This window comes from Branchiostoma belcheri, unplaced genomic scaffold, assembly GCF_001625305.1.
Source record: "Branchiostoma belcheri isolate BF01 breed outbred unplaced genomic scaffold, Haploidv18h27 scaffold87, whole genome shotgun sequence".
Taxonomy (NCBI): Eukaryota; Metazoa; Chordata; class Leptocardii; order Amphioxiformes; family Branchiostomatidae; genus Branchiostoma; species Branchiostoma belcheri.
In genome coordinates, this window is record NW_017804542.1 from 648,175 (window position 1) to 663,296 (window position 15,122).

Below are 15,122 nucleotides of genomic sequence, written 5' to 3' on the forward strand. Positions count from 1 at the left end.
CTGAGCGCCATCCGCCGCTGCCGGAGCCTTCCCGCCAACTTCGGGTTGAGGGACGAGATGGTGCAGGGCTGCTTCGACGACAAGACCACGCTGAGCGAAGAAATCGAGGTGAGTCCACTGGCAAATTAAATCAGCATGTCTTCAAATACCAGACTTACCAAAGTGTTCGTAGAGTGAAATTCGTTGTGAAAATAGCTGGTGCCAAGTGCAGAATGGGCGTACTCACTTCATAGCACCGCACTTTTGCTTTCCGAGGCACGACTCACTTCAACACACTTCCAGCAGACCTAAGACATGTACCTACACTATCTCAGTTTAAAGCAGGCTTGAAACGTATGTCATATGAAACCTGACCTCTGTGCAACGTTTTTGGGTCATACTTATAAGCTATGTTTGGCAACTTCAAACGAAACAGTTTGTCTCAGGCCGTTGGCTCCTGATATTGCCCGTCGGCAAGGCAGATGGGGGGCAAGGCATTTCTGTCTCTGCAGCACCTATTTCAGGGCTTCCTCTTTTAGTTTCCACCAGTAATATAATGTTTGAAAACTCTCTCACTTCTTCCAGGCGGGGCACATCTACATCGTGGACTGCGGGATTCTGGACGGTCTGGAGCCGAACAGCACCAAAGGAAACTTCTACTTCGCCGCGCCGCTAGCGCTGTTCCATGTTAACAGACTAGGGGACTTCCTTCCAATAGCTATCCAGGTACGTTTTGTTCTGTTTTTCTGAATAAGGTCGAACACCTAGCCTCTACCAGGCTTCGGGAAGCGGCTGGAAAGAGTAGAAACCGGCCAAATAGAGAGATAGCATGCCGAGGGAGTTGGTCCGCTGGATCATGGAGAGAACAGTTTGCCGCTCTCTCCAGCAGACCAACTCCCCTGACATGCTATCTATCTATTTCACATCATTTATGATGATGACATTTGCATAAATTTCATCTATCTATTAATTTCTTCAAGCTGAACCAGCGTCCCGGTAACGACAACCCGGTCTTCACGAACGAAGATTCGGACATCGACTCACTCACTCACTCACTCACTCACACTCACTCACACACTCACTCACTCACTCACTCACTCTCACTCACTCACTCACTCACTCACTCACTCACTCACTCACTCACTCGTCCATCGATCTATCCAGTCATTCATTCATTCTTTCCTCTCCAGCTGAACCAGCGACCCGGTAACGACAACCCTGTCTTCACGAGTGAGGACTCAGACATCGACTGGCTCACTCACTCACTCACTCACTCACTCACTCACTCACTCAATCACTCTCACTCATCCACTCACTCACTCAATCACTCTCACTCATCCACTCACTCACTCACTCACTCACTCACTCACTCACTCACTCAATCAATCATCCACTCACTCACTCACTCACTCAATCACTCTCACTTATCCACTCACTCACTCACTCACTCACTCACTCACTCAATCACTCTCACTCATCCACTCACTCACTCACTCACTCAATCACTCTCACTCATCCACTCACTCACTCACTCACTCACTCACTCATCCATCCATCCATCCATCGATCTAACCAGTCATTGATTCGATCATTTACTCTCTCATTTCCAGCTGAACCAGCGCCCCGGTAACGACAACCCTGTGTTTACGAGCGAGGACTCAGACATCGACTGGCTCACTCACTCACTCACTCACTCACTCACTCACTCACTCACTCACTCACTCACTCACTCTCTCACTCACTCACTCACTCACTCACTCACTCACTCAATCACTCACTCACTCAATCACTCTCACTCATCCACTCACTCCCTCAATCACTCTCACTCATCCACTCACTTACTCAATCACTCACTCACTCAATCACTCTCACTCATCCACTCACTCACTCACTCACTCACTCTCACTCATCCACTCACTTACTCAATCACTCACTCACTCAATCACTCTCACTCACCCTCTCACTCACTCACTTACTCACTCACTCACTCACACACTCACACACTCACACACTCACTCACTCACTCACTCACACACTCACACACTCACTCACTCACTCACTCACTCACTCACTCACACACCCATCCACCCATCTATCCAGTCATTCATTCACTCTTTCATTCTTTCCTACCCAGCTGAACCAGCGTCCCGGAAACGACAATCCTGTCTTCACGAGCGAGGACTCGGACATCGACTGGCTCACTCACTCACTCACTCACTCACTCACTCACTCACTCACTCACTCACTCACTCACTCACTCACTCATCCATCTATCCAGTCATTCATTCATTCCTTCATTCCCTCCTCTCCAGTTGAACCAGCGTCCTGGTAACGACAACCCTGTCTTCACGAGTGAGGACTCAGACATCGACTGGCTGATGGCTAAGATCTTCCTGCGCAACGCGGACGCGCAGCTGCAGCTGGTGGTCAGCCACCTGCTGGACACGCACCTGGTCATGGAGCCGTTCGCAGTCGCCACCTACCGCCAGCTGCCGGGAGTGCACCCGCTCTACAAGGTAGGAGATTTTGCTTTTTAATTTGTAAGGCCATGTTGATTTGATTATATGGATGACATCCGCGCGCACATAAATTTCCAACATCCGTTTCCAACCATTCTGTAAATCGTACAAAATGAGCAAAAATATGTCGTATGTTGCAAAAATGGATTGGAAAAGGATTCACGTCATAGAATGCCGCAATCAATTCAGGAAAAGAAGAAAATGTGAAGACATGAAAATTAGGAGTGTTCGCCATATCATACTGTGTGTTTCAGTCATTTGTTCAAGCTTTATGACCACGTAGATTTCATAATGAAAGAAACTTGTTTTTTTGTGTTGTTGACTGTGAATTGCACTGTGAAGTATAATAAATTTCCGTTTAAGAAATGAACATACAATAAAGATTGTCTGTTCTCTGTTGCCAGCTGCTGGTGCCACACTTCCGGGGCATGCTGGGTATTAACGTGTTTGTGCGGGAGGCGCTTCTGAAGGAGGGCGGCGTGCTGGATGACGTCATGTCGCTCGGACCGCAGGGGAGACACGAACTGCTCAGAAAGTAAGTATATTGTATACATGTTCTTGCTAACCTTCCTAAGGGTCATGAACATCGTTGAAACCCTCACGAAAAGATGACTTCCTAACTGCATCTTCTCTCTCCCTCTCTTCTACTGTGTTCTGCATCTGCAGTCATGTAAACGTCGTACAGCTTCAGTCAGTTTTTCTTCATCTTCTTCCACTGTGTCTCATAAGTTCCCTTAGCTCCTATCTTAGAGATATCTCTAAAGGCATCCGATGCAATTTCAGGGCGACAAACTGGACTTTTAAAGTCAACTTTTCGGACATGCTTAATGTAGTAAGTTGAATCAACCCTATCACAACATACCGTACGGATATCTATGAGGCCAAAATGCGATGTCGCTGACGGAAAACGGTTGCTTGTTTTATGTCCGATAGGCTGGTTCTAGGTATTTATGAGTGGTACCCCAAAAAGAGACGCCTCACCTAAACGGGACATGCTGGCATATATATGTAATGGTATCTGGTAATGGTATATATGTCAGCATGTTAGATTTGGGTCTTCCATGACTAAATAAAGGTTCATAAAGAAACAACAACAACAAATATACATACCGTGTCCCTTCCGTCCCAGATGTTACAAGGCGTTTAACCTGCGAGCGCTGGACCTTCCCGTGTCCATGAAGGACCGGGGACTGGACGATTCGGTTTTTGCACGTCATTTTGACAAACAAACAAACGAACGAACGAATGAACGAACGAACGAACGAACGAACGAACGAACGAACGAACGAACGAACGAACGAACGAACAAACAAACAAACAAACAAACAAACAAACAAATATACATACCATGTCCCTTTCGCCCCAGATGTTACAAGGCGTTTAACCTGAGGGCGCTGGACCTTCCCGCGTCCCTGAAGGACCGGGGACTGGACGACTTCAGACTGTTGCCTGGTTACCGTTACCGGGACGACGGCATGATGATCTGGGGGTGTATCGAGAAGTTCGTCACAGGTGAGAAAATTGCTTTTTGGTCACAGAAACTTTTGGGCACTTTTTACCAAAAGCTGAAGTCGCATGTACGTACATGGCCATGTGTAGCTTTGTGGCGTAACGGCAGAGCATTCGGCTCAGAACCAAGAAGTCCCGGGTTCGAGTCCTGCCAAGTCACCAATCTTGTGCCCTTGGCAAAGGCACTTAACACAGCTATTTTCACTTCGCTCAGGTGAAAGTAAGGTATACATGTACCAGAATGATGATTATCATGATCGTGGGCATTAAAGGAAAACCAAAACAACCTTGTGTTCTGAAAGACTAGTCATTCGAACATTGATTATAGCATTACGACCAGTCAAATATTCCAAATGCATGTTAGCCCTATTGATAGTTTTGACAACTGTACTAACATGTAACCCGCAGCAGTCTCTTCACTGGCAAACATGCCCTCACTGTGCCGGTCTCTAGAACTCACGCCACCGTCAGAACCTTTATATATACTGCAGTTGGCATCTGGAACAGTCTTCCAGATAACGTGGTGGGCCGGATCACTGACAACAACCTCCAGTCATTCAAAACAAGAGTACACCGGCATCTTCTCTCCACCACCAGGACTTCTGCATGTAGCTAGAACTTTGCATCCTTGCTGTAAACCAATGATTAGCCAGGAGTGTCACAATCCAGGCTATTGTTTACACTTGCACATGATAGAAAAAAAATGTTTTCACAGACATGCTGAGCCTTCACTACGACCGGGACGCCACCCTGCAGGACGACCTGGAACTGCAGCGGTGGATCAGTGACGTGTACGAGCACGGCTTCAACTGGGAGGACAACCAGGACCGCGGCATCCCGCACAGGATCAAGTCTCTACAGCAGCTGGTGAGTGTTGCCATGGCGACAGGGTTACCATGGTGATCGCGTCCTAATGGCTATCCAACAAAATTTCGATCCTTTGTAGTTGAACCGAAGCAGCCCTTAAGGCCTTCTTGATGGTAGTCATTTTCGACCTTGTGCCAAAATCATTATCAGTATAGGATCTTTTGTCTTTGACCGTCTTAGATCAGAAAAAGAAGTCAAACTCAACAACTAACAATTTAGAGTCAGCTATTAGACTAGTCTGTTAGGCCACACCAAGTAAATTTTATGGATGACGTCCGCGCGCGCATTGATTTTGGCCTGTTCCTAGAAAAAAAACAAGAAATTCTGCTTCCTGTAACTATGACCAAAGAGTCACAACAGTACCGCAAATCGTTAGATTGACGTGAAACCCGTAACGCGAAAACAGGACAGGACGACAACTGCTGTTCCACCTGATTTATTGCTGTTTTGATGTTGAGTAAAAGATTTCTTGCTTGTTAATCTGTGTCATCTCATTCAAGTTGTGTCCTAACATTTGTCGTCTCTTAGTATATTTCTAATCTAGGCATCTTGTTTTTTAGGGCCCTTCTTGTTTTTTTTTCGCCCTCTCGCATTAGATTTAGGGTCTCCAAAGGACGTCATCCATAAAATTTACTTGGTGTGGCCTTATATACCTGTTTGTTCGTCCTTACTTAACATTTACCATAGAGGAAGAATTCGCAAAAAAAAATAAACGTTTGATTATCACCATCACCATCTTCATCTTCACCATGGCCATCGTTATTATCTTCACCATCTTTATTACTAGTACATGTATATTCACCATCATCATTCTCTCCATCTTCCCTCAAGGTTGACATCGTGACGATCATCATCTGGACGTGCTCCGTGCAGCACGCGGCTGTGAACGGCGGCGCCCGGGACACGTACGGCTTCGTGCCGAACGCCCCGCTCTGCCTGCGCCGCCCGCCGCCGCCGTGGAAGGGCATCGTCGGTATGACGGACATCGTCAGGACACTACCGGACATGGACACGGCCCTGCTGCAGACTGGAATAGCGGATATGATGTGTGAGGAGCCCAGGGATGAGGTAAGATAATTTACATTATGTAGCAAGTGGCAGGACAGTTGAAGGGGCTGGTCACCACACTAGTATGTATGTGTATGTCGCACTCTGCCCGACATGGACACAGCCCTGCTACAAATTGGCAAAGCGGACATGATATGTAGCCCAGGGATGAGGTACTGTGTGTGTGTGTGTGTGTGTGTGCCTGTCTGTCTGTACGTGTGTGTGTGTGTGTGCCTGCCTGTCTGTGTGTGTATTTGTGTGTGTTTGTGCGTGTGTACAGACCAATGATGTGAGGACCAGCACCCCCAACGCCGTCCTACCATTACTACATAACGTAATCCACACCAGGGGATCAGTAAGAATAAACAGAGCTGTTAGTTATTTTGGATACACCATCCCCATATGAAGTTAAACATCATACATTTGCAAATGTTACATTCTAGCTTTTAATACTAAGTACTCTTCCCCCTTTCTGTCTACAGGTGTACCTGAGTCACTACCCTGAGCGGCACTTTGTGGAGGAGAACGCGCGGGCTGTCATCGACGAGTTCCAGTACAACATCACGGCCATTAACGACGCTATTGCCAAACGGAATACTCTGGGAGACGTGCCCAACACCTACCTTCTGCCGCAGAACATTCCCAACAGCATATCGCGGTAGAACGCTGTTGTATATCCGGAATCTTGTTCTATGCTATCCTCTACCAAGCTTTGGGAGGCGTCTGGAAAGAGTAGAAATCGGCCAAATAGAGAGATAGCATGCCAGTGGAGTTGGTCTGCTGGAAAGAACAGTTTGACGCCTTCCGAAGCCTGGTAGAGGCTAGTGTCTATGCCTGAACTATGGTTAGGATCAGGCATGGTTCTGGATAGTCTCTGTGTATCCAAGTACGCAGATTTGCCCAATTTTAATACGGTTCTGGATACGCGCAGACTACTAGCATCCAGAGCTGTGCCTTAGCATGGTTCTGGATAAAACACAGCGCCGCGCGATATAACAAACGTATCCAAGAACGTAGATTTGGCCACGGTTCTGGATGCAACAAACACTGCCAGGGAGAATCACTGCAGTTTTAAAGTCGAACGACAGAGGGCAACTCTCCCGCATTTCTGCCACTGTTATTTTGAAAACGTCGACTGGACTTAGAATATCACACGAGCTACAAGATACACGATCTTGTGGACTTTCAGATCGTTTACTTTCAATGTGCCTTCATCATGAGTTCGGGAAAATTAGGAGAATCTGGACAAGCCTACATCAACTTGCAAAAACACGGACGGACTTTTTAGCACAATTAATATAGTCCAGCCTTCAACAAACCTGCCTAGAGAAAGAGCCAACAATAGTTTAATCGCGTTGGTAGATATTGAAGATTCTTGTACAGAACTAAGTTCTTATTTGCCAACGTTTTAGCATTATCTCTTCTAGTTGAACTGTTCCACCCCTTTGTAAAAAATAGTTTGGGATGAATTTAAGACGCACTGGCATAGTAACGCACAATCGGCAACCGGAGTAAGTAAGTGTTGTACTGCAACTATACGTAAATTTAATTGCTGCTAGGTAAAGCAATTGCAGAACTTCTCTAGTCTCCAACAGGCTAACGACAAGGGTTCAAAAAACAGTAAAATTTAGCCATATAGAGAAAATAATTGTTCGGGGGAGGTTGGCCACCGTATACCGCAGAGTTCATTTGCCCTCGCAGTTAATAGGAGGAATTAACCCTCCTTCCTGGCCAAATATTTTTTCCAAACTCTACGTACCCCCGTCAGAAAGCCTGATGGAGGCTATAACTTCTTGAAAAATATCTTGTGCATTTTGTTGGTTGCCACTTTTTGTCGGGATGCAGAAAATAGAGCACAAAACTTCTCTGGCAAAGGACATTTCAAATCATTTCTTCATTGTACATGATACTGGAATAAAAAGAAAGTATATTTACATCACTACTGTGTACTGTTGTGGTTTCAATTGGGTAATCAGGTATGTCAACTTTGACCTTTCACCTGACCTCTGACTATGCTTGTCAGCCATTTTGTCCAGCGACAGGAAGATCGTTTCTGTCAAACAAAGACGATTTTGACGAAGATCTCACGTGTTACCGAGCCTACAGCAATAGTAACACACAGGTGAGACATTTATTAGTTATCTATATTCATTTTTCGGTGCTAATACGGCAATAATATCGGACCAGGAGAGTTTTGGGGGAAGTGCACATTCACGTAACAATTATGGAAGAAGGAGGGGGGGGGGTCGATCTCGAGGTGACTGTTGCAAGGATTCTCTCACTTCTTCTATTTCTTGCTGTCTTTTATGTTGTACGGGCTATGAATATATCACTGTGGAATATATATATATAAATGAGGCAACAACTATACTAATAGAGAATCCTTACAACAGAGTGAAATGGGGGAATTTATGTGTAGAACTCTACTGCGTTGTAGTCTAGGCTTTATTATGTCAGAAAAAGAAAGTATAACAACAGTTTAGGCTAGTCTTCTTTACAAAAAAATACATCAATCGCCATCGTGCATAATTTTCGTAGAAGGCTTGATGCTTTTTATTAATCTACTCGCTCACTCCCTCTCTAATACGTCCATGGATTTTTTATATTATTATGTTTACCGAAGGAAAACATATTGTTTTTGTTTAGTTTCTTCTTCTTCTCCAAACGGTGACCTCTGACCTGGTCAATGACCTGAACTAGACCGTCTCTCACCATGGTAAATGGTGTTGGGCTACATCATGTTGCAATTTTATAGTAGGAGGGATTTAGACTCCTGTCACCATAGTTGGTGAATAAGAATTAACAGAGCAGACCATATGCGAAGGTAAACATTATGCGTTTGCTTTGCAAATGTTATTTTTCTAGTATGATATTTTATATTATATGATACTAGGCTACTTGTTACTAATGTTAGTATGTATCTTAGAATCCAAATATTTATACATGTGGGGATACAAATTTTTAAAATTTGGGACATTATTCCGTTATTCTTAGAAATGGATGAGCTGCCATCTCCCTTACACCCCGGGAATGAGATTGCTATGGATGACCAACCAACTGTACACCCTGGGAATGAGGTTGATATCATAGACCAGACTGCTATAACCGACCAGTTGCCTATAATTGACCAGCCAACTCTACACCCTGGGAACGTGTACCCCGGGAATGAGATTGCTATGGTCGAACAACCAACTGTACACCCTGGGAACGAGATTGCTGTAATGAACCAGCCCACTGTACATCCTGGGAACGAGACTGCTATGGTCCAGCAGCTGACTGTGTACCCTGGGAAAGAGATTGCTTTTACCAGCCTCTCAACTATGCACCCTGGTAATGAGACTGCTATAACCGACCAGCCAACTCTACACCCTGGGAACGAGATTGCTATCATTGACCAGACTGCTGTAACCGACCAGCCAACTCTATACTCTGGGAACGAGACTGCTATATCCGTCCAGCCAACTGTACACCCTGGGAAAGAGATTGCTATACTCGACCAGTTGGCTATAACCGACCAGCCAACTCTACACGCTGGAAATGAGATTGCTATAATGGACCGGCCAATTGTACACCCTGGGAACGAGATTGCAATAATGGACCAGCCAAGTGTACATCCTGGGAATGAGATTAGTATGAATGACCAGCCAACGGTACACCCTGGGAATGAGGTTGATATCATCGACCAGACTGCTATAACTGACCAGTCAACTCTACACCCTGGGAACGAGACTGCTATAATGGACCAGCCAACTGTTCACCCTGGGAACGAGATCGCTATAATGGACCAGCCAACTGTACACCCTGGGAATGACATTGCAATGAGAGTAAGCGTTCCACGTGAAAAACGCTTTGCGTGTACGGAATGTGACTACAAGGCAACTTCAAACTCCGACATACTAAAACACGAAAGAACACACACAGGTGAGAAACCCTACAGGTGTGACCAGTGTGACTTTTCTGCTGCTACAAAAGGCAACTTAGATCGACACATGGTTAAACACACCGGAGACAAACGCTACATATGTGGCGAGTGTGGGTTCAGGACGGTTGACAAGTCTCACCTAGCCTATCACATGACTACCCACACAGGTGAGAAACCCTACAAATGTGACCAGTGCGACTATTCCGCAGCACGGAAATTCACTTTAAACCGACACATGAAAAAACACACTGGTGACAAACGCTACATGTGTGGGCAATGCGGGTTCAGAACTGCTTACAGATCCTACCTCACCAAACATATGAAAAACCATGCCGGCGAAAAACCATTCAAATGTGACCAGTGCGACTATTCTGCAGCACAGAAGGATGCTTTAGATGGACACATGGCTAAACACACCGGACACAAACCCTACATGTGTTGGGAGTGCGGATTCAGAACTGCATATAGTTCTGCTCTTTCCCGACATATGAGAAACCATTCAGGCGAAAAACCGTTCAAATGTGACCAGTGCGAATACTCTTCTGTGGAAAAAGATGCTCTGAACAAACACATGGCTAAGCACAACGGAGAAAAGCACTACATGTGTTGGGAGTGTGGGTACAGGACTGCTTACAGCTCTCACTTGTCCCAACACCTGAAAACACACACAGGTGAGAAACCCTACAAATGTGACCAGTGTGACTACTCTGCCGTAGAAAAGTGGACTCTAGACCGACATGCGGCAACACACGCCAAAGACAAAAGATACATGTGTGAAGAGTGTGGATACAGGACGGCTAAGTCATCCCACCTTACAGTACACATGAGAACTCATTCAGGGCTGAAACCCTACAAATGTGACCAGTGCGACTACTCAGCTGCAAAGAAAGGCCAGTTAAACAGGCACATGGTTAAGCACAATGGAGACAAACCCTACATGTGTGGCAGGTGTGGGTACAGGACAGCTGACAGGTATTATCTAACCACGCACATCAGAAAACACACAGGTGAGAAACCATTCAGTTGTGACCAGTGCGACTATTCTGCTGCATATAAAGGTGCTTTAGACAGGCACATGGCGAGACACAAACTATTTATCGATGGAGAGTCCACAGAAATTCTAAAACCATACAAATGTGAACACTGCGACTATTCTGCTACTGAAAAGTGGACTTTAGACCAGCACATGGTTAAACACACAGGAGAGAAACCCTACTTATGTGACGAGTGTGGATACAGGGCAGCTTACAGGTCAAACCTGTACCAACACTTGAGAACACACACAGGTGAGAAACCTTACAAGTGTGACCAGTGCGACTATTCTGCAGCACAGAAGGACAAGCTGGACCGACACATGGCTAAACACACTGGAGACAAACCCTACATGTGTGTGAAGTGTGGATACAGCACTTCTTACAAGTATAACTTAACCGCACACATGAAAACTCATACAGGTGAAAAACCTTACAAGTGTGACCTGTGTGACTATTCTACTGCCCAGAAAGGCAATTTGGACCGACACATGGCTAAACACACTGGAGACAAACCCTACATGTGTGTGGAATGTGGGTACAGCACTTCCTACAAGTATAACTTAACCGCACACATGAAAAATCATACAGGAGAAAAACCCTACAAGTGTGACCAGTGTGACTATTCTGTCACAAAGAAAGCCAATTTAGACCGGCACATGGCTAAACACAGGACTGACCTACATTTAACTCAGAACAACTGATACAAACCAGTGAAATTGCCAAATGTGTACTAGTAGTGTCTTCACCTTGCGTTTGGTAGGGCATGGTTCCTATCCCTGGCCAAGTCATACCAAAGACTTAAAAATGTTACTTAGAAATTTGAGAAACGTGTGTTTCGTCTTTGAAAAAAAAAACACATCAACTTACAAATGTATCCAAGCTTGAATCTAACACTGCTACCTATTTATGTGTAACTAACTGTATTCCATATCATATCATAGGTTTAACTTATTATGTATTTGTTTAACAGTGCTCCATATCATACTAGATGGACATGAATGAACTCTATTTGAAAAGACATCAAGCAATATTTAGAAAGTTGGAACATTTTTGCTTGGTTGCAGAATTAAAATCTTTCAAAGACATCTCTAGTTTTTGCTCTTTTTCCCTTGCTTAGTTGTGAAGTTGTTCAAAGTGTTTCGGTTGAACTGATCTTCATATCCAGCCTTGATCTTCTGTTTTATAGTTATAAAGAAGTCATAACTACAGTAAAGCGCGCGTAGCTTTGCGGTTAGGAAAAGCAAAATGAATATCAGTGAACATTAATATGCACATCCCATTATCTATTACTAGTATTTACATTACCTCCATCCAAGGAGGTTGAATATTTTTTAACTCCTTGCTGCATCATTCATTAAAATTGGTTTGTTTCACGCAGCCTATTGATTCGTGACATTATACATGTACAACCCCCACAAGATGACCATGTCTACGCAATAAGCTACAAGGAGCGGCTCAAAGTGGAAGAGAACTTCCTACCGAGACGAAAAGTCTACTCTACTCTATTATGTACCCTTTGTTTATATTTGTTACTTTATGGTGCTTTTATTCATGTATGTATGCAGTTCACTTTGAAGGATATCTCGGTGGACATAGGCAGTCCCTGGATAAATGAAATAAATGAACATCAAACACTTTCTGAAGTGAGCGGTTGCGAATCAGAAGTCCTTGATCTGAAGGTTTTCGGTAAAGGATGAGGGAGAGTTTAGAAAACAGGTCAATGGAGCGAGGCGGCAGTTTTCTTTGTAGATCAGTTGCCGCTAGCTTTCCCTCAAGGCCGGGCAACAGCTAAGGGAAGCATCACGCGCTCCTGAAAAGAGGCTATAGCAGCATAATCTCCAAGCAGATCTTTTGGTGGGGGTAAGGCCATGTTGATTTGATTATATGGATGACATCCGCGCGCGCATGAATTTTCGGCCGTTTCAAAAAAAAAAAGTTTTCAACCATACTGTAAATCGTGCAAAACAGTTGCTAAATGAGCAAAAATATACCATACGTTGCAAGGAAAACATTTAGAAACGATACCAATGTCGTAGAATGCCAAAATCAAAGGAAAAAAGACAAAAATGTAAAGAAATGAATTCGAAGAGTAGATTATTCGCCATAACATATCCTGTGCCATTTGTTCAACCTTCATGACCACGTAGATTTCATAGTGAAAGCAACTTTTTTTTTTTTGCAAAACTTTTTTTTTATTCGCACGCGCGCATCAGTTTTGGGGTTCCCAGAGGATGTCATCCATATAATCAAATCAACATGGCCTAAGACAGTATCACATTGGCCAGTCTGTATCCATTTCCCCACCGCTGGCACGAGGCCACGATTCTTATCTCACAATCATTATGGTAGAAACAACTTCTTGCTCCTAGCCACGGCAATATCAATCTTTATTGCACAACAATTGTAACGGGTACAATGCATGGCAAACTCTTCAGTACTACATATCTTGGGTGGGGAAATGGATACAGACTGGCCAATTTGATACTGTCTTACCCCCACCAAAAGATCTGCTTGGAGATTAATAGCAGCAGCTTTTGATGGAAAATTCGGTTGCTATCCTCGCTTGAAAGTGGTCCGAAACTACACTACAATTTCCGTTTCCAAGTATTTAAAGTTAGACTATTTCACACCCTACATTTGAGATTGAAGCATGTGAACCCGAATACTTTATTTTTGTGGAGCTCCCCCCTCCCCCCAAAAAAGTTTCACGCTTTAATAGCGGGTCCCTGTCTTGGTAAAACAACAGCATCGGAGACGGTATCACGTTTCTACCATAATAATGACTGAAAGACCTTTATTGTACATTTTTGCTCATCTCGAACCAAGTACAGGTCATGGTAAATAGCGATGGTAGACTAAAATATATCTATAGTAAAACTACATTATGTACAAATTAAATTGTGAGATACGAATCGTGGCCTCGTGCCAGCGGTATAAAATGGACGTCATAGAAAGGCACTCGTTTCAGTATGATAAACGGATGCAGTTGAAACCCTTTGCGTCAAAGCTGAAGCGACATCTTGCGGGATGCGTGGGTTCCGCAGGCTTCCTGCTGAGCTGTAATAACGACTCCCAGCGGAAGGCGAAGCATCGCACCTTCTTTTAGATGTCATGTGACGTCACGAGCAGGCGGTCCTCCCTGGCACCGAGGGAATGCCGGGTAAACAGAGCCGAACGGCGAGCGGACAGAACCGAGACCGGGCCGCAATATTCTCTCCAGTCTAAACCTCCTCTACAAGCTGCCTAGGACTCATGTCTTACCTTATACAACCTACACACGACAAGATCAAGACCAAAGAAGACAAAATCAACCGCCACTAACCGTAAGTACAAAAATTCTGCTCCGAGATTTTAAGCCTCCGTAGCAGGCTTATGAAGAACTGGGGGTTTGGTGGTCTTCGGCTGTTTTCTGATTAGCAAAAAACGGGGGTAATTCAACCAGGCCGGCTATGTTGTCTATATGCAATCAGAAAATAGCACATAAAAGCTCCCAAAGACCCTGAAGACCCCCCAAACCCCCTAGTTTTCGGCATGCTATGGAGGCTACGAGATTTTATTCTATAGTAGGAGAAGCCTTAAGCTTGTCTGTACGTGAACGATGTTATATTAAATGCGTGCGGCTTGCGAGCACAGTAAGTAATTTGTCATCTAAGCCAGCGGCTTGCGTTGAAAGTATTATTATGGCTCTGAGGCGTACAGATCGCAATAATGACGGCCTTCGGTATCCGTGAGTGGGAAATTAGTACATGGCTTGTTTCTGGACTACAATATTACTAAGAAGCGAGAAGAAGCCAAATTATCGTAATCATTAGACTAGTCCATATTACATAGAATTAGCACTAGCTTGTACATTGTATATAGTCATTGCAAACTGTGACGTCTTTCCTGTGACCTGTACTGAACCCAGTTGGTATTTGCGTACAATAAAGGTTTTCATTCATTCATTCATTCAATGTTTTAATAATTATACCCTTTGACAGCATATTTTAACGATATTTTGTGTTGACTACAGAGTAATTCAGGCATCCAGTAAGGTTGCCTGCGAGTCTGTTTTCAGGGTGTATTGTGTATACATGTTGGAGTTTCTAAATAAACCATTATACTAGAAATGTAGGAGAAGCAGTTCAATATGTAGACAATGCACACAAAAAATAGTTACTCAAGCAACTGGATATGACTTTGGAAACGGTCAGACGTTTCAGGTAGCATCCACTACCTTTCGTCAGTGACATTGAAGAGTTGTCA

General features: G+C 44.4%; 2 protein-coding genes across 2 annotated transcripts; both read left to right on the forward strand.

Annotated features, from left to right (window-relative positions):
- The first annotated feature begins 8 nt into the window (after positions 1-8).
- LOC109487274 (arachidonate 5-lipoxygenase-like) lies at positions 9-7,257 on the forward strand. Its single transcript, XM_019791262.1, has 8 exons — positions 9-108; positions 565-705; positions 2,292-2,495; positions 2,903-3,033; positions 3,865-4,010; positions 4,723-4,874; positions 5,706-5,942; positions 6,404-7,257. The coding sequence occupies exons 1-8, from the start codon at positions 58-60 to the stop codon at positions 6,581-6,583; spliced, it is 1,242 nt and encodes a 413-aa protein (XP_019646821.1). The 5' UTR covers positions 9-57; the 3' UTR covers positions 6,584-7,257.
- A 677-nt stretch (positions 7,258-7,934) lies between these two features.
- Positions 7,935-11,601, forward strand: LOC109487262 (zinc finger protein 665-like). The gene is made up of 2 exons (XM_019791241.1): positions 7,935-8,043; positions 8,916-11,601. Exon 2 carries the CDS (start codon positions 8,918-8,920, stop codon positions 11,576-11,578), a length of 2,661 nt encoding a protein of 886 aa, XP_019646800.1. The 5' UTR covers positions 7,935-8,043; positions 8,916-8,917; the 3' UTR covers positions 11,579-11,601.
- The last annotated feature ends 3,521 nt before the right edge of the window (positions 11,602-15,122 follow it).